The sequence below is a fragment of the Meriones unguiculatus genome, chromosome 4, assembly GCF_030254825.1.
Source record: "Meriones unguiculatus strain TT.TT164.6M chromosome 4, Bangor_MerUng_6.1, whole genome shotgun sequence".
Taxonomy (NCBI): Eukaryota; Metazoa; Chordata; class Mammalia; order Rodentia; family Muridae; genus Meriones; species Meriones unguiculatus.
The window spans coordinates 136,773,493-136,793,486 of NC_083352.1; the positions used below are offsets into that span (position 1 = coordinate 136,773,493).

The 19,994-nt window shown below is 41.6% G+C and overlaps 1 protein-coding gene across 8 annotated transcripts in view; it reads right to left on the reverse strand.

Annotated features, from left to right (window-relative positions):
* The window catches only part of Macrod2 (mono-ADP ribosylhydrolase 2), a 1,947,949-nt gene that overhangs the window by 1,269,411 nt on the left and 658,544 nt on the right, over positions 1-19,994 (reverse strand). The window contains exon 5 of one of the 8 annotated variants that reach the window (XM_060383171.1): positions 18,217-18,358. The exons of 6 other annotated variants lie outside the window; for them this stretch is intronic. In XM_060383171.1, coding sequence (XP_060239154.1) covers positions 18,336-18,358 — 23 coding nt within the window. In that variant the 3' untranslated portion in view covers positions 18,217-18,335. Of the gene's footprint in view, positions 1-18,216; positions 18,359-19,994 lie in introns of those variants that run through there. One more of the 8 variants, XM_060383169.1, reaches the window with a different exon arrangement.

Here is a 19,994-nt window from a genome sequence, read left to right on the forward strand (position 1 = left end):
GCACACATGCATACAAACTACTTCCCTCATAACAACTGATTCAATGCAGTGCCATGGCATCAATTTCTGGGATCTGGACTACTTTGGTATCCAGAGCTTATCTGTCCTCTCCTGTTTCATCTAGAAATCTTTACCATATTTATTGCTTCTAAATTATAGCATGAATCTTGAGACCAAGAAAGTTACATTTGAATCAAAGTGAATATGTCAGATTGAGCTATATGCTGGACACAGAGATTTACGATAGTCTCTGAGGAATGTCTGTTTAATTTAATTCAGTGTTCTGCTTTGGTCCTTATGATGGGCTCTAGGCTTGCCTCAGTTTTCCTGCTTCAGCTAGAATCAGAGGTGAGTACTCTGCTGCCTCTGCCTCCCAAGTGCTTGCCTTGTCCTTTTCATAAAAGTTTGTCTACCTGGATTACTCTTCTTTACTCTTGATTACTAAAGATAAAATTTCAAAATTAATAGGAAAGAAATGGAGGTGCTATTGCTTGGTTAATGCTAATTGTGTCTGCCAAGTTCCCGGTATTACATTGAATCATGCAGATGCCGTTTCATTAGCTCTAAGAGCAATGCTATGAGTTACTCACGATCTCTTCTACAGGTAAGCTGATAACTTTCTGAGAACACATGCTAGTTGGATGTAGTGGCCAGGGAAATCAATCTTTCCAGATCTAGAAAGTTCTTAACTACTAGGCCATATTTATATACACTGAAAAAGGTTTCCCCTTCTTAGCTTTACTTTAATGTAGAATTTAAGATAACACTTAACTGACTATTTGGCTTCATTATGAACTGCTGAGATAAAATCAAATATGACTGTTCTCTTCTCCTTCTCCCACAGCTGGATGCCTTATTCCCTCTCATAAAATTCCAGTTAAAAATAAGAGGATACTGGACCTATAAGATAGGATAAACATACTAAAATCTGTACACCTAAAGAAGATAAACAAGGAGGACCCTGGGTAAGAGGATCAATCCCCACTTAGAAAGACAAAGGGGAAAAACATTGGAAGAAGGGGAAAATAAGAAACAGGACAGGAGCCTACCACAGAGGGTATCTGAAAGACTCTACCTAGCAGTGTATCAAAACAGATGCTGAGACTCATAACCAAACTTTGGGCAGAGTGCAGGGAATCATATGAAAGAAGACATAGTTAGCAAGACCTGGAGAATACAGGAGCTCCACAAGGAGAGCAACAGAACCAAAATATCTGGGCTCAGGGGTCTTTTCTGAGACTGATACTTCAACCAAGGACCACTCATGGAGATAACCTAGAACCCCTGCTCAGATGTAGCCCGTGGCAGCTCAGTGTCCAAGTGGGTTACCCTAATAAGGGGAACAGAGACTGTCTCTTACATGAACTCAGTAGCTGGCTCTTTGACCACCCCGCTGAGGGAGGAGCAGCCTTGCCAGGACACAGAGGAGGACATTGCAGCCAGTCCTGATGAAACCTAATAAGCTAGCTTTGGATGGAAGGAGAGGTGGACCTCCCCTGTCAGTGGACTTGGAGAGGGGCATGGGAGGAAATGAGAGGGGGGTGGGATTGGGAGAGAACGAGGAAGGGGGCTACAGCTGGGATGCAAAGCAAATAAAATGTAATTAATGTAAAAAATAAAAATTTAATTAAAAAAATAAGAGGATAAGCATATTGATGGTGGTGTTCCCAATTAATGAAGGTAGAGTTTCCAGAAGGAGCTGCCCAGAAATCTGTGCCTGTTTATGTGGTTCTGGTGAGTCAAAGCCAGAGGAAGTAGGGTAGCACCTCACGGAGACAGAACGTCAAGGTGACATGTATGCTGTTTCCTCTACCAAGGATGTGTTTTCTCTGTCCCATGCAAACATAGACCCTGCCTTTCGACCTCCAGGAAAAGAAAACAGGTTCTTCTGTGGAACAATTAGTACGAATAGTTAGATAAAACATTCTGTTTAGGTTGGTTCCTACTTAGAGTCAGCATGACTTGAAAGTGTTGGAGTTGGTTATTATAGGTTATGTAGAGCTGTCTCCTTGTTGCCACTTCCTCATCCGTCATAGTGCCTTCTCTCTCTCTCTCTCTCTCTCTCTCTCTCTCTCTCTCTCTCTCTCTCTGTTTCTCCCTCTCTCTCTCCCCCTCTCTTTTTCCCTCCCCCCTCCCTCCCTCTCTTCCTTACCCTCAGGGCTCCTGCATTAATCCTCTGGGTACAACAAAGAGAGGATGCTCATTTCACATGGCTGCTGTTTAGCCTTTTATGGGGTGGCTAGAATTACACATAATTTGGCACTGTCATATATTTCAAACAGAAAGAAGTTAACAATTTTGTAAAATGTGGTATCCTATCATTTAACCTTTCCAACCTTCCCAGTCCTACCAGCTGGGTCATGAAAGAGAAAAGGAACATTGATCAGGAAAGAATAGAAATAAGGGAATGAATGCACCGCATCTAAATTGTAGCTAGGTTTCTGCATCACATTTTCTGAAACCTGTACGTAGGATATTACGTATCTATTCACCATATTTTAAGCCAGCAGTGTTTTCTAGTGTTATCAACTATACTAAACTTAGAATGAAAACTGAAATGAAAGTGGGCCTCTAGCAGCAATCCTGTGCGGTAGTCTCAGCTCTGCTCACTTTCTGTCAACAAACAGAGATAATCTGGGATGAGCCCTGCAGACAACAGGGGCCATGGTGAAAAAGTCAATTCATCCTGAGTAAAGAGAGCAGAAGAGACTCATTGACCCAGCTAACTTACATGCACCTGTGAAGACCTTAAACTGGGAAGTAAGTGGGTTAGAGCTTATTTTACAAGGTCAGTTCTAGGTCAGCACCCACTAGATTGGTTCAAATGCATGAGTGTGGGAAATAAATGTTTATTAGAGGCCCTGAGGGCTGTTCTTCATTTTCCCAATGGGAAGAGCTCACCCCTGCCCACAGTAGACTCACTGACTAAATAGTGTAAGCGGTCAGTTCACACACACTTGAATTCATCTAATAGCTTTCACCCATATGAGATGCTTAACCAAAATAAAACAAGGTTTGAAAATTCTGCAATTTAAATTTTTTTGTTTCAGTCAGGCTGAGCCTGACAAAAGGAGCGAAGGGGAGAAGGGAGCTAAGAGGGGACTGAGCCCATCTTACAGGAGGAAAAGGGTTCAAAGGGTTTTCTTTGTTTGTTGTTTTTGTTTTTTGAGACAGGGTTTCTCTGTGTAGCCTTGGCTGTCCTAGACTCACTTTGTAGATCAGGCTGGTCTTGAACTCACAGCGATCCACCTGCCTCTGTCTCTGCCACCCAAGATACAGAATTATCCCAGGTTAATGGATTTTAAAATCTGGTATACACATACAAAATAGACAAAGAAAATATTTTTAGCAACTTTTCTATTCCTTGGAAGAGATACCATGACCAAGGCAACTTAGAGAAGAAAGAGTTTATGGGAGATTATAGTTTCAGAGGGTGAGTCCATGACCCATGGCAGTGAACATGAGAGCGGGCAGGAAGGCCTGGTGTTGGAGTAGTGGCTGAGAACTCAGACCTTACCCAGAAGCAGAGAGAGGTAACTGGGAATGTTGTGAGTTTTTAAACCTCAAAGCCCACATCCATTGACACACCTTCTCCAATAAGGCCACACCTCCCTAATTTTTCCTAAACAGTACCACCAATTGGGAACCAAACAAATACATGAGCCTGTGAAGGGTATTTTTATTCCTATCATCACAGGAAATTACATCACTTTCAGGAAACTGAAGAGAACTGGAGGTCATTCTTCTAAGTGAAAAATAAGCCAGACTCAGAAAGATGAGGGCCACATTCTTATCACACGAGGAACCCAGAACACATGCGCGTGTGGTGGGGTAGAGGATACAAAGAAGGTTATTTGGTAAGATTATGAGTATTAAAAGGAGGGAAGGGAAATAAGAAACGGTAACAGGAGGGGAAAAAGACAAATGTTATGTTTTCTCCCATATGCAAAATCTGGATTAAGATAGACAGATGGCAGACAGATTAATCAATTTGTGTATCACTTGTAGTTCTGAGGAGGATAAGAGAAGGTAATTGGAGTAAATAGAAGCAAAGTACAATAACATCTTTGAAATTATAATGAATCCCACTATTGTATGCCAACAAAAATTAAAACAAAGGTCGGAATAAATTCAGAATTTAAAATAGTCAAGAGAAATTAAACATTCTCATAGCTAGTTCCTGATGCTTTGTGCAGTTTAGGCTTCACTGATGTGAAAGTTTAACAAGGCACCGCTTACTTCTTTCTGTTACCTCACAATAAGAAAGCTCCTTTCTACAGCCTCCTGACTTTCCTCCTCAAGACACTGAGAAAAAGGCTTTGAGAGTAGCTGTGACTGAGAAGCTGCACCCAGGGAATCTCTACAAAGTGGTTGCAGGAACTACACAGGCGCTACATAACGACAACATTATTAACATATCAGTGTGGATGGGGAAACTTCACAGGGTCTCACCCCTAGATAGGAGCTACTGACAGTATTCAGTGCTGCGAGACAGAATCGCTTTGCTCCAGGGGAAAACACCCTGATAGCTTATCTGATCCCAAGTGGTCAGCCCTTTAAAGACATGTGTATAGAGGAGCCACACTCATGAGCTCAGTAGTGTGTGTGTGTGTGTGTGTGTGTGTGCGCACACACGTGCATGCCTGTGTAATAGTAACTGGAGAGGAAAAGATCGTGAATTTGAGAGCAAGTGGGAGATATAGAAGGAACTGAAAGGGGAAGAAAGAAGGGAGGGAATGACGTCCATAAAGTTCTCATGTCTGAAATTCTTTAAAATGTAGTTTTTATGTATAGCCATGATCACATGCATATACCAACAATTAATGAAAAAGAGGCCATGAATTTGAAAGAGCACAAGGAGGGGTATATGGGAGGACTTGAAAGAAGGAAAGGGAAGAAGAAATGGTGCAATTATATTGTAGGCTCATAAAACAGGAATAATGATGGAAAGACTTTCTGTCCACAAATCTGAGGTGAGAGGGTCAGGAAGGACTTCCAAGACAGCCTGCGCTGCATAGCAAGACTGTGTCTCCAAAACAAAGCCAAAAACAACCAACAAAGTTTCTGCTTTTTAAAACTTATGATTGGGGTGAGGAGAGAGATGAAAAATAATATGAATATGGGGAAAATAAAGTATGGGTCAAAGAAAACAGTCAGACATACATATGAATGGAGTCTAATTGACTAATGGACACCATTAGGATTGTGCTGTAGTTATGAGCTTTGCTAAAGAAGTAGACATTTTAGCCATTCTTAACAATAAAAAGGGTGTGATAGATACATTACTCTATTTTCTTTCTTACTATCTATGTGTACCTTATATTATTTGTATACCTTATGAATAAGAAATTGATCTAAGAGAGACAGACAGACAGAAAGCAAGAATGACACACAGGAGCAGCATTTTGTTTCCTTGTCATGTGAGATAACAGCAGAAAGACAATCATCTAGGAGGCGGGCCATGACATCATTCGTATAATTTTGGCTGGCTTTTCCAGTTCAAACTAAGAAATCAATCTGTAAAGCCAAAGCCACAACCATAACACACACAGATAGTCAAAGCTAGAGTCATGTGCATTGGTTGAAAAGCAGATGCTACAAGTGCCTAGTCCTCTGTGTACTAGAGTAGGTGGTGAATAGTGTTCAAATGTGGCCAGAGGTAGAAAAGCAGGGTTGCTCTGCCTTTCCCAGAAGGTTGTCCCTGAGCCAGGAGGTTCAGGTACTGTAAGAGTTTGTTTATAGGATAGTGTGGACACAGACTAAAAGTAGGAAGGAGGGCCATGGAGGTGAAGGAGGAGAGGAAGGAGACCAAAGGTGGAGGTGAAGAAACAGTAAGAGAGGCAGAGTGATGAACACTGCCTGCCCTTGCTCACGTTCAGAATCTAGACTCATGACCACTGAGAGGGGTGGAGCACCACAAAGTTAGGGGTGATTATGAAACCAGTAGGATATATATTTATGAAAATATCATAAAGAAACTCATCATTTTGTATGCTAGCTAAAAAGATTTAAGTGGAAAAAGTTCATGAGTAAACTTTCACCGAAACAAAAAGATGACAACAGCCCACATTTGCAGCCGCAATGCTTGCACCACAGCACCACATACTAATGAACTGCAACAGCCAAGTTCTGGTTCATTCACTTCACTGAGCAGATTAAGCCTCGTTATGAAGGCACATAGCAAGCAGGACAATTCAGCACAGGGGATCTCTCTCAGGCCCCAGCGAGGAGGCCTGAATGGCTACTAAGAGAACTCCTCTGTCCAATTCTATCATCTATGAGAAAAGCCCAAAGAACAGAACTTCCAAGACAGTCCCAGGATAAGTTTTACGAATGTAGATGTTGCAGTCTTATATGGAAACCATACAAAACTTCAAAGAGGCTTCAGCTTAGAAGAACAGGGATTAAATAAAAGAATGAATTAAATAAAAGATAAGTGCATTGCCATATGTTTGAACTACCATAAATTCATAGGTACAAAGAATCTATAGGAAGTACATACAATATTCACGGTACAACAATGTACAAGGCCCAAAAGAAACCTGACTCTTCTGTGGCCACAGACATTTCATGGGTTTGTTACTGTTTTGTTTTGTTTTCTTTTTCTGGTAAAAAATAAGGACATTGAGTTCCACTTCCATTCTGGACATTTTAAAATATGTTCTTCAACATATGTTTGTTCATCTTGAAATCTGCAAGCCTCGTATCCACAGACATTCTCAATTAGAAAGGAACACATGTCAAGTATTTCAAAATTTTGCCATAGTACAAAATCGAGTTGTATTAATTGGAAAGCCTACTTCAGGGTTTGAAATGGACTCCACGCCTTCGTGACAGTCCATTGTCCATGAAGGAGAGATTGCTTTGTGAGGCGGCTTGCTTCTGGAGTTCCAGCGGTGTCAATTTCTGCTTTGAAAGTTAAATGTGTGTGTTTGCTATGTACATTATGACTCTGTCAGAGCCCAAGTCAGCATGCATCAGATCACCAGCAGTCATACAGGACAAGTATTTTACTACTGTGAGCAATTTCCTTCACCAAGTAAAATCGGTTTTGTACAACAGAAAGACAGAATGGCATTAAAGGAGTAGACACATCACAAATCTCCCTTCTCCCCACAGGAGTGGGCCTGTCTCTCCTACCTTCATTCTGTTATGACAAAGCACTCTGACCAAAAGGAGCTTAGGGAGGAAAGAATTATTTGGCTTATAGTTCCAGGTGTCTGTCCATCGTTGAGGGAAGTCAGAGGAGAAACTATGTATGACTACACCAGGTCTGAATACTGCTTACTCTCTGGCTCACTGACATGCTAATGCTCAGATTGCTTTCTTATGTATCCCAGGTGCACCTGCCTAGAAATGCCCCGCTCACGATGGCCTAGGCCCTCCAGTAGCAATCATTATTCTAGACAGTCTCTCACAAACATGGGCACAGACCAATCCAGTTTAGACAGTTCTTTATTAAGGCTCCCTCATCACAGGTGACTCTAGGTGTGTCAACTTGACAATAAAAGCTAACCAACACACTATCTGAATACCCCATATACAACCACATTCATATGGACTAACAGAAAAGCAATATTAATTATCTATGAGCAAATCAAATAATTGAGTAATAGTCAGCTTCACAAATAGAACTTTTGCTTAAGTTCCTGCTAGACATTATTCAATTATGGTCTAAAATTCCCATTCATTACATCATTAGTTTTGTAATATGAAATTTAATGTAGTAACACTCTGCAAAATACAGTTATCTTTCACCCTCATGCGTAGAAAATTCTAAAAATGAGGTTTTCCCTAAATTACAGCGTATGGCTATCTGTTAAATGTATGTATACCACATTCAAAACTACACTCTCAAGAAATGTTGACCCCAGTTTTTATATTTCAAGTGCTGTGATAAAACTGAATATCTGTGGAAATGAAATAGGTGTGCATGCATATGTAGTCAGATATTATTTTCATGTTGCTACTTAAGAATATTACTGAACAAATGCAGTTTAAGTTGACTGCCTTCCTTGAGACAAAATGCAATTCTCTTTGTATTCAAATATTATCAAACCACTGACTATACTGCCTTCTTTTCTGCCCCAAATTACAATTAGCTTCAGGGTTCCATAAACTGGAGTCCGCTTAGCTTGCGCTGATACAGAACAATAAATATTTTTTCCTGCTGCTGTAAGTCCCTGGTACCCTATTTGTAAGGAACATGCCGTAAAGCTTTATTATTTCCAATAAAGTCTCAACAGTTTGCATACAGAGGAAGCGCACATCGATATTTCCCCTCTTTACACATTTACAACACAGGAGTAACAAGCACTTGGGCCGGCATTCTCCATCAAAAAGGGTGGTCATAAAACATTTCAAACCCATAAAATTAGCACTTTATTTTAATGAGATGTAACAATAAACTAAGCTTGGAAATCACCTTTGAACGCGTACTTTATACAAGTTGCAAAGGACCTGTCAATCCATTGGCTGAATTAGACAGACCAGGGCTTTCTCCCCCAAGACACTCAGGTTCTCCAAATTCTTTCATTCCTGCCTTACCTCAGTGTGACGCTATTGCTTAAGCGACAAGGTTGCGACAAGCAGGAATTACCTGCAGCATTTTCGGTGAACGCAGCACATATCTAAGCAGGCTTGACCAGACATTTATGCCAGTGCTATTTTCCTGGCTAACTTGTAGTTCTTAAGCCGGTTTAGAGAAGTACAAGTGAACAAAGGCGGAGATTCAGTGCCGTCTAGTTAGCTCTTTCACGCACTGGCTCGCAGTTTGGAGATTTTTCCTGACATAAGGTGCTGCAACCATGAGCGAAGTCCTCGACTGAATGAAGATTGCGCCGTAGTGAAAGTCAATCATGCAACCCAACACAATGAATATATAAAACAACCTCAGAGGGTGAAAAGGGTCATGAGGTCAATTAAAGCAGAGGAAGAGGGTGCAGGGTCATGGGTGATGATTTAGGCAAGAATGCCAAAGTAACTTGACTGTGAAACAGCTAACCTTGTAGAAATTAGGTAATCTTTGGAAATTCTTCAGTGCTCTGACAAATACCCACATGAAGACAGTGAGTCTCATCTCCATCTCCATGTGAAAAATGTCAGCACAGAGAAGTGAACTACCTGGCCAAACCCAGTGCCTAAATTTGAGTCTAGTGTTGGGTTTCCAAGTCCACGTCCATGACTATTTTGTACAGTCTGGACGTCACTTGGAAAGATATTCCAAAGAGGAACTATATCCATTCAAGGTGGATGCCAGCAGATATTTTTATCTCTGCTAGCCTCCATATACAATCTCCAAAGGGAAGAAGAATGAATCACAAATAACCTGATGATGTCATTTTCTAGAACAGTCACATTGCATACACACCTGCTTTACAACCCATTCTCTTCCAAAAGGCACGCAAAACAGTGCTACATACTAGAGAGCCAGTGTGACTTACCTGCTATTTATCACACAGATCGCTCATACACGGTATATAGCATAGAAACGGGTAAAATCCTTTGTCTGTCTATTAATGGAAGAAATTAGCTTTGGCTGCTCAGAGGGATTGAGAATTCTTTCTAACATTAAGATATTTTGAAATTTCTACACCAAACTCCGTAGATGGAATGCGAAAAGTGTACTACTATTAACGGCAGAGAGCTTAAGAGAAAGTCATCGTCAATTCCTACTTGATGGACTATTTTGGCTTCTTCTGTAGCTATAGGGATGGGGAAAGAATTTCTCTAACTAAGCAATGTTCTGTGTCCTGATTATTCTAAGGATTGCATTTCAATATCACATTTTGCAGGCAGCAGATATTATCAAAAGGAGGATAACTAGCCAAAGCTGGAAACAACGGGCAGAAACTGTCCTGGGTGTATGGCCTCTCCTGTTAGTCTAGCAGGGTTAGTGTTCTTCTGCCGGCTCCTCCAGCGTGCCAACCAAGAGTGTATGGGGAACTCCAGGATCCTCCTTCGCATTAATCCACTTCCACAGTCAAACTCTCACTCTCCCGGAGTACTTTCTCAAACAACTGCACAAGGTGAACTAATTTCCTGACTTCCATATTCACAAACATGTACAGTACATGGGGTAGTGAGTGTCAGCAGAGTGGGAAAGAAAGCTGAGAGATGACACGTCCATCCACAGGACACACTGGGCCACGTTTAAGGCTAATTTCACAGTGTGAAGGGAGTCAAGCAGCCAGCAAAGAAAAACAATAGTTTGGCATTGTGAGCCATTATGTAAGAAGGTAAACCCGTGTAGCTATATAGGAAGGGATTTCCAAGCTAACCCTTTGCCCTGCACAGACCTTCAGATGGAAAAGCAGACGCAAGCACAATATAGACACAATTCTACAAGGAATTGTAAAAAAATACAATGAAGGCTTTTTCTCGTGTTTTCTTCACGAAGCAGAGTAAACATAGGAAGAGAATAAATCTTTCCTCAAAATGTCACAGGTAGGAAGAGGAAAGCTTCCGAAGGCCTTAGGAAATTATAGGGATTTCACAAACAGCATATGATTAGAAATGGGGCATGCACTGGGTGATTCTGGGAAGTGAAGGAGCTAATGGGAAACAGCCCTAGCACAGCAAGCAGAGAAGGGCGCCGCCACAAATGCAAGCACAACTATCATCGCTCTGCTTCGCTTGGAGTGTTAGCACAAGGGAGGAGCTAAACTGATTCCCCTTCACCTCTGTGCAGATGGGAACAGGGGCCCCTGTCAGTGAGAAACACTGAGCAGCTAGTATAAAGAGGAAATAACAACCAAGGAATAGGGGTGCATAGGTGTGTTTTCACTTGTTCTGTTCTTTCCAATGCTTCTTTACTGATGAAGCTTAGCATCTCCCTCCAGTCTGTGTCTGAATCTCTCTCTCTCTCTCTCTCTGCCTCTCTGTCTCTCTCTTTCTCTCTATATATGTCTTCGTTTCTCTGTCTGATTTGTGTCTCTGTGTCTCTGTCTTTCTGTTTCTTTTTCTGTCTCTCTAAGTCTGTCTTCATCTCTCTATGTGTCTCTGTCTCTCTGTCTTTTTCTTTCTGTCTCTATGTCTGTCTTTCTCTCTTTCTGTCTGTGTCTCTGTCTCCCTCTATCTCTTTTTCTGTCTCTCTCTATCTATCTTTCTATGTCTGTCTTCATCTTTCTTTGTGTCTCTCTGTGTCTCTGTCTCTCTTCTCCCTAACCCGCCATTGCCACTCATGACAGCTGCTTTTTTTTGACCCAGTGCCAGAAGTACAGTGAAGGGGTGCACTGTGGTTAAGGCATGTGACTGTGTTTCTTGATTTTGAAGTCATTGATTAAATGTGTTTCATTTTAACTCCCATGTTAGACTATCCCTAAGCCAGACATATCATGTGCTAGGAGAGTGTTACATAGACCGGCACCTCTGCTAGTGAACACCTTATTCTCCTTGTACACTTGGCCATGGTTGCTGCACTAGTATCTGACGAATGCATCAACATTTAGCTCCAAACTTGAACAGCAAACATCATCCCCTGGTTTCAGCAGGCAAGGATTCTGGAAGGACTTATTTGGGTGGCTTTGGCTCAGGATTCTTCTTGGTGTTCTGTCGGGAGGCAGACACCCAAAAGTTTCACAGAGCTGAGGAAGTAGACCCAAGGCCACTTACGTGGTTGTTGGCTGGTATGTAAGAGCCAGTTCTAGGCTTGCTTGCATTGTTGCTTCATACCGAGATGCTTGCCACATGGGTCTCTGCGGAGCTGGTCTGAGGTTCCTCAGATTTCCAGCTTAGTTTTCCTTTCTTCAATGCTGCCTTATATATAACATGTAACCTGCTGTCTTAGAGAGTGTGCATAGTGGACTAGTGATTTTTTAAATTATTTTTATTAATTACGTTTATTCACTTTGTATCCCCCCTGTAGCTCTCTCCCTCCTCCCCTCCCAATCTCACCCTCTCTCACTCTTCCTCACCTGTGCTCCTCCCCCAGTCCACTGATGGGGGAGGTCTTCCTCCCCTTCCCTCTGATCCTAGTCTCTCAGGTCTCATCAGGAGTGGCTGCATTGTCTTACTCTGTGGCCTGATAAGGCTGCTCTCTCCTCAGAGGGAGGTGATCAAAGGGCAGACCAATCAGTTCCTATCAGACACAGTCCCTGTTCCCATTACTATGGAACCCACTTGGACACTGAACTGCCATGGGCTACCTCTGTGCAGGGATTCCAGGCCATCTCCATGAGTGGTGCTTGGCTGGAGTATCAGTCTAGAAAAGACCCCTGTGCCCAGACTTTTTGGATCTGTTGCTCTCCTTTTGGAGCTCCTTTTTTCTCCAGGTCTTACTACCTCCTACTTCTTTCAGAAGATTCCTTGCACTCTGCACAAAGTTTGGCTATGAATCCCAGCATCTGCCTCAATACCCTGCAGAGTAAAATCAGGGCCCTCAGTGGTAGGCTCCTGCCCTGTTCCCTGTTTTCTCCCTCCTCCAATGTCCATCTTCTTTGCCTTTCTGAATGGGGATTGAGCATCTTGGGCTGGTGATTTTCAATAAAAAAGAAAAAAAAAAAAAAACCAGTGTTCTCAGTCCAAGAACATGAGGGTAAATTTATTTAGGAAAGATAAAAAGGAGAATTGTATACAGATGTAGTTGAGGATCTCAGCTACTTGAGACGGGAAATGGTTCAGAGGGATCCCTGAATCTAATGACAAGGGACCTTGAGGAAATGACACAGAAACAAGGAATATGACATGTGAGGACCAAAACAGAAACTGGAAATTATGTGCCTTAGGCCAGGAAAAACATGTACCCACCACTGCTGGAGAAAGCCAGCATGCATTCATCAGGGGCCTAGAGAAGGAATACACACACATTGCTGCCTTGATTTCCAATCTGGTCTCCAGGGCAGAGTTTGTGCCATTTAAGACACTGGCTGTCTGTGGTCCTTCTTCTGGATCATGACCTGCTGTTGTCATGGCAGCCCTAGGGGAACAGCAGGTAGTGATCCAAGGAACAGACCACACATGGATGCCACCTTACTGTAAAATGCTCTGTTCAGGAAGCCAGTTAAGAACAGGCTGCTTTCAGGATAGAGTGGGAGATCTATCTTCCTCTAAAGAAGAAATGTCAATGAGTTTGCAGGCATATCTGAAGTCTGTCAAAATGGCTCCTGAAGTAAGCCTTTCCTCTGAAGGCAAGCTATTGCAAATGTCTGAGTTAAGGATAAAGAACAAGCCTCATTACTTCATACTGGTGACTTCCATGCTTCCTCTGATAACAGATCACGCTGTTAGATTCTGAGGGAGTACTCTGAAAAATCTGCCAGGAAAGCTCATGGTTCTATCAATGATATGGAACTTATTAAGAGACCAGTGAAGTAGCAGGTATACTGTGTGAAGTGAGAACCTTTTTCTTCAAGTGTTTGTGTATTTTGTCTTATTGAGATGGCTACACTCTCGTGATTTTTTATAGCAGGATCAGCGTAATCAAAGAGCACAGTCTAGCAAAGAGGTCACGACGCTGTGATGCCAGAACCTGGGGCTCACTGCTTATGATTGTCACTTACACAGTCCTGAAAAAGAGTAAGCCGTCATTCTGGGCCTCAGTTTCCCTGTCTGCAGAATTATGAGGTGATCATTAAAAAAGTGCTTATTAAAATCCCTGTCTGATCCTGATCAGCCATAGCAATACTTTCATTACCGGGAAAAGCTAGGCTAAAGTGGTCATGTGTAAATATCTACACGTGTACTTGCCTGTGCATCAAAGACAGACCAACTGTGAGGAGCAAGGACACAGGGACCATCTCCTGACCATCCTCATTTCCATATTGAGTAAGCTGACTTTCACTCAATGGTAAAGTGTTTTCTTCTGTCTGCGATGGTTTTCTCATTGAGCAAGCAGCACACAGCTCAGCTTAAATATCACACCTGCAGGGAGGCCTTCCCTAACCACAGTGCAAGCTGCCTCTTCACCTTCCACTCTATCAGCTCGCTCTGTCCTCCTCATGGTTTTCACTGCCCTCTAAAAGTCCTCAGTTTTGTGCAAATGTGTTCATTGTCAACCTCTCTTGGCTTGAATGTTAGTTCTAAAGGGGCTAGAATTTTTCTCTGTAGCTCTCTACTTTCTGGAAGAGGCCCCAAATTCAGAGCATGCACCCAATAAAAATAGGTTAAATAGCAAATGAAATATGTCAATTATTTTGCAGCTACCAATAGAGTCACATATCTCTCTGATGTCTTACAGTAGTAAGACACAGTTCTGTCTATTCCTAACAGACTCTGGCAAGATAGATACCATGACCCAGAGATAATCGTGGATAAGGAATCTCATGCTCAGACATCCAAAGACTTCACAATGTATTTAGCATGTCAGGTTCAGGACTTTTCAGATTGACCTTGAAGTTCAGTTTTACAGATACCATGGAATCAGCCCCTTTTTCCACAGTTTCTGATTGGCCCCATCAGTGTTTCTAAATCGAGTCATAAAGTGGACCAACATTTAGGTTTTGAAATTAGTGATTAATTGCTAAGATAATTAATTCGTGTACAAATCGTTCCATGTTGCTTGCATTTTAATCAAAGCATATATGTTAGTGACAGCTCAAGGAATGCCTTAATGTATGGGGGGAAAGTAATTTACCTCCACGCTTGTTGCTTATTTCCATAAGTGTATTCTGCTGTCTCTGCACATTAATGGCCATGGCCCTGAGATTAACCTCTCCTGTTTGCTTGTTCCTGACCTCAGAGTATCCCAAATTATTCAAAGCCATTCTGATGGCTTTAATTTATGAGAACACCTTCGCATAGTCATCTTTTAAACCTTGAAAATGATTATCTCTGCACAACTGTGGCTCTCTTTTTAATCTTAGCTGATAACTCTGATTAAACACATCCACGGGCTGATTACCCCCACTGTGGTTAATGCCAGTGTCACTGCTAACTGCTTATTTCACAGCAGGAATTACCTTCAAGAGCCCATTTACATTATTACTTGGAATTGATTTACACTGTTATTTCCTATTGATCATATAGAAAAAAAGGTGTAGACAGAGTCCTCTGAAGGCTAGCTAAGGCAGCAAATGATGGAGGCAAGGTGTAGACTTTATTCCCCCCCTATCTGGTAATACAGTAATAAAAGTACTGGCTGCTTTCAAAGTATACATATTTTCAAAAGATGCTAATATTGCAATAGATTAGTCATGAAATCAACTGATAGGAGAATCTACCTTATTTCCGTGGGTCTACAAAGGAAGAAAGGTGGAGGATGTGTATGTGGCAGAGCAAGTTAAACAAACTGGCTCCCCTGGTACTTTATTTTACCTCTAGAATGTTTAACCAAGAGGCATGCTTGAGCAAGCCAGTGGTGGCACATACCTTTAATCCCAGCACTTCAGAAATAGAGGCAGAGGCAGGCAGATCTCTGAAGGTTCGAGGCCAGCCTGGTTTACAGAGCAAGCTCCAGGACAGCCAAAGCTACACAGAGAACCCCTGTCTTAAAAAACAACAAAATGATAATAATAAAATTAAAAAGGCATGCTTGAGGCCCCACAGAATGTTTTAGTGGGTAGGAGCTCTTGCTTCTCAAGCCTAGTGACCTTGATTACTCCATGGTGACAAGAGTGACCTGACCTTCGAAAGCTGTTCTCTGACTCCCATATCTACATGGAAGCCCCATCATGCATGCATCCATGTTCTTATGTTCTATTTCCCCCCTCTTCCTCTTTAATACCAGCAAAATAAAACTTTTTTAACATTTTTATAAAAAAGAAGCATTCCTGCTGATGATGTCACACTGAGGACAGCAACATATCTCACTTTGCAGGTTTCTGAATGGAGAGTTCCACCTTGAGTGTGGCTGTGCTGCTTTTGTACAATGATCCCAGTGATGAGGAGAAAGAGCACGCACAGGCTTTTGTTAATTCTCCCGGCAAATAGGCATAAAGAGCCAACTCTTGTGCCGATGCTCAGAATCCTAGGGATCAATGATACTGATCTGACTCTGCCCTCCTTAAACCTTCACTGCCTGAAGGACAAGCAACCAACAGCTAAGCAAATACAGGCATTACCACTGACTATGAAAATTCTACAAAGGAGAAGAGCATGCTAAAATTCTCTTTCAAGAAAGCCCTAGTTGATTAACCAAATTGTGTTCATGTTATACAGCCAAGATGTATAACATCTTGGTGATGGCAAGGTGGCTACCTGCTATTCCGCTCCCATGTAGGGCAACGGGCTTCATACTTGACCTTTCGGTAGATTTTCATGGAAAGTTTGCTGAACCACAGAGCTTCTACCTCAGGTTTTCTGGACTGAGGCATGGCAACTTGCTTTGAAACCACATTTCAGGACCTTTTAGTCTAGATTTCCTCACTTCTGCATCCATTGGGAGGCTCATTAAGAGGATAAAGTGCATCATTGGCATAATATAAAAAGAAACAGCAGTAGATATGGTAAAACAGCCATAAATGGAAGTTAAAACCATAGGGAAATGAACTGTTAATGTTAGATTTTTATAAAGAACAATCATATCCTCCTCTTCTAGAAAAAAAAATGATGAGTTTCTGTTCTTCAAAGGCTATTTTTTTCTCTTTAAGTAACATGCCATTTAATTATGGAGTTAGCTCATGAGGGCCCTCAGGTCTCCATCAAAGGCTACAGACTCATGCTCTTCCCTGAGTGCCCACTTTATGGCTTTCACAATCAGACACCTGCTGAGAGAGCCCAGGATGGCTGAAATCAGGTCACCTTCCACGGCGACTAACTCAGAAGCACTTTTTGAGTTACTCACTCCCGATTATGAATTTCCTCAGGCCTGAAGGCCCCCCTCAGCACACATTAACTTGCCCCACTGGAGGAGGCAAGGAATGAAGACTTATGGCCTACACTCTGGTGTTTAAACTAATTCTCCCTACAGAGACTTGACCTATTCACTTCTCAGTCTGGTTCAATACAGAAAAATTGATTCATTTTTCATCAGAAATTCTTTTTCCAAGATGGTCTATTTGGAGGAGAGATTTTAGGAGGTTCAGAACATCTTCTTAAAAAAAAAAAAAAAAAAAAGATGTGTTTACTTGAGGCACAACACACGAGGACAGAACCAGGAAATAGATGGCAGGTAGTACTTTTGTCAACTCTAGTCTATTATATTTACTTAATAAAATTCAATAAATATTTAACTTCAATGAAGCATGCCTTCATAAAACATAATGATTGCTAAAGGCCTTTATAAACTACCAAGAACCAGATAGAACATGGTTCAGACATTCCAATCATACAACCCCTACAGAAGTTACACACCTCAGTTACAACAAAGCAACCATAAACAATGTGTGAAAAAATGGGCACATCTGGGTTCTAATAAAACTTTATTTACAAAGACAGGTAACAGGTTTGGATAACACTGCCAGTGACACTCCACCTAATTCATGATTCCTGGTCACAATCAACCGTCTACCATGGATCTAATTTGTTACTGGGAGAAGCAGATTTAATTTCTCAGTACTTGAATGTCTCTTTGTGTTGGGAATAAATTATCCTTACTTGTCATGTAGCAATTTCAAAGGACTGACAAGCTCTTATCTTAAAGCACTACTATTTTTTTGATAAAGGGCACCAGAGAAGTACTAATTACTACAATAATGCCCTTCAAGCTACTATCACCAGCTTCTTTCTGCACCTGAGACTAGAGTAAGGACACTAATTCATAGCACCCATTCAAACAAATAGCACTATGTCTGCCATCCCACCCATTCCCTGAGATCAACAATGTAGCAGGAGAAGCTGGTGTCAGCGCCACTCTCTGAGAATTTTGAAAGATTAAATGGAAGGAACAAAACTACTGAACATATAGATTTAATATTTCATACTTTCTATTTTAATATTTTTATACTTTTTAATATTATACTTTATTTTATACTTATCTTTGATGCTAATTTAATCCTGAAAAAATAATGGTCGTATTCTAAGGAAATATAATGGACACACGAGCTATGATGAAAAATCAAATCTCTTCAGGAGAAGTTACTAGGAGTAAATTTTTTTAGACTTTAGAACTACACATATGTTGAATTATTTTAAAAATCCAATGAATAATTGATACTAATTCCATTATTTTTAGGAAAATTAGCATAATTTTTCTTTTATGTCCAAGCTTTCATCAACTCGGTATCAGTTTTCCAGTTTTAATAATTAATTCACTTGCCAGGTATTTCTCCAGCACCCTAACACACAGAAAGAGGAGCTGGGGAGACTGTTCAAGAGTAAATTGTGTGTCACACGGTCATCATGGTCCATTTAAAAGAGATAGGTGTGGCACTGTATGTCGGTGCCACTCCGGGGTGTGGAAGGCGAAGGATCCCTGGGACTTGCCGGCTCCGGGAGCTCTCATCCAGTGAGATCCTGGCTTAAAAAACAAGGCCGAGGACTCCTATGAAACAAAACACAAGGCTGTCTGCTAGCACCATATACGTGCTCACACTCTCTCTCACACACAACTATGAAGTATGTGTAACAAGCAAAAGAAGCTTGTTAACATGTAAAATGTTAACATGCGATAAAGTAAAGACGTAAACCCATCACTCATAGTTGAAGTGATAAGACTTCATTCCTAACGGAGTTGAGTCTGAAAGCTATGTGGAAAAGCCCAGAGGGAGCTTTCTAGGCAACCATAAGCATACAGAGATGTCCAGAAACCAGTTACCGGTGGGTGAGGCCACTCAGGACACTGTAAGAGGCTCAAGACGTGTCAGCACAGTGTGGAAAGCCAAAGAAAATTAGGCTAACAAATGCATAATTTTTGTACAGAAGGCAAAGGATTGGAGTTTATTTTCATTAATTATTTCAAGAAACACCATTCAAGCCTCTTTTGTGTGTTGGGCATTTTTTTTTCAATTGCAAGAGAGCTTTATTACGAAAGTAATCGAACTCTGGACCCAAGTCTCACTGGCTCAGCAGTAGAGAAGTGGGACCCAGAGCGCTGGGTGAACAGGATTTTTTTTTTAATTTTTATTAATTACACTTTATTCACTTTGTATCCCCTCATAAGCCCCTCCCTCCTCCCCTCCCAAATCCTACCCTTCCACCCCCTTCTTCATGCATGCCTCTCCCCAAGTCCACTGATAGGGGATGTCCTCCTCTCCTTCCTTCTGATCCTAGTCTATCAGATCTCATCAGGACTAGCTGCATTGTCATCTTCTGTGGCCTGGTAAGGCTGCTCCTCCCTCAGGGGGAGGTGATCAAAGAGCAGGCCAATCAGATTATGTCAGAGGCAGTCCCTCTTCCCATTACTATGGAACCCACTTGGACACTAAACTGCCCTGGGCTACATCTGTGCAGGGGTTCTAGGTTATCTCCATGCATGTACTTGGTTGGAGTATGCGTCTCTGGGAAGACCCCGTGTTCAAATTTCTGGTTCTGTTGCTCTCCTTGTGGAGCTCCTGTCCTCTTTAGATCTTACTATTTCCCACTTCTTACATAAGATTCCCTGCACTCTGCCCAATAGTCGGCCATAAGTCTCAGCATCTGCTTTGATAGTCTGCAGGGCAGTTCCTTTCAGAGGCCCTCCATGGTGGGTTTCTAGCTTGTTTCCTGTTTTCTTCTTCTTCTGATGTCCTTCTTCTTTGCCTTTCAGGATGGGGATTGAGCATTTTAGTCAGGGTCCTCTCTCTTGCTTCATTTCTTTAGATGTACAGATTTTAGTAGGTTTATCCTATATTACATGTCTTTATGAGTATACACAATAAGGACATTTGTTCAACCATGTTTGTAGCAGCTTTATTTGTAATAGCCAGAAGCTAGAAACAGCCCAGATGCCCCTCAACTGAAGAATGGATGCAGAAATTATGGTACATCTACACAATGGAAAATTACTCAGAAAAGAAAAATAAGGAAATCATGAAATTTGCAGGTGAATGGTAGGACCTGGAAAGGATCATCCTGAGTGAGCTATCCCAGAAACAGAAAGACACAAACAGTATATACTCACTCATATAGATGTGTTGGGCATTTTTAAAACCAATATGGATGTAACAAAACAAAGGAAATAGATCCCAACCCTAAAGTCT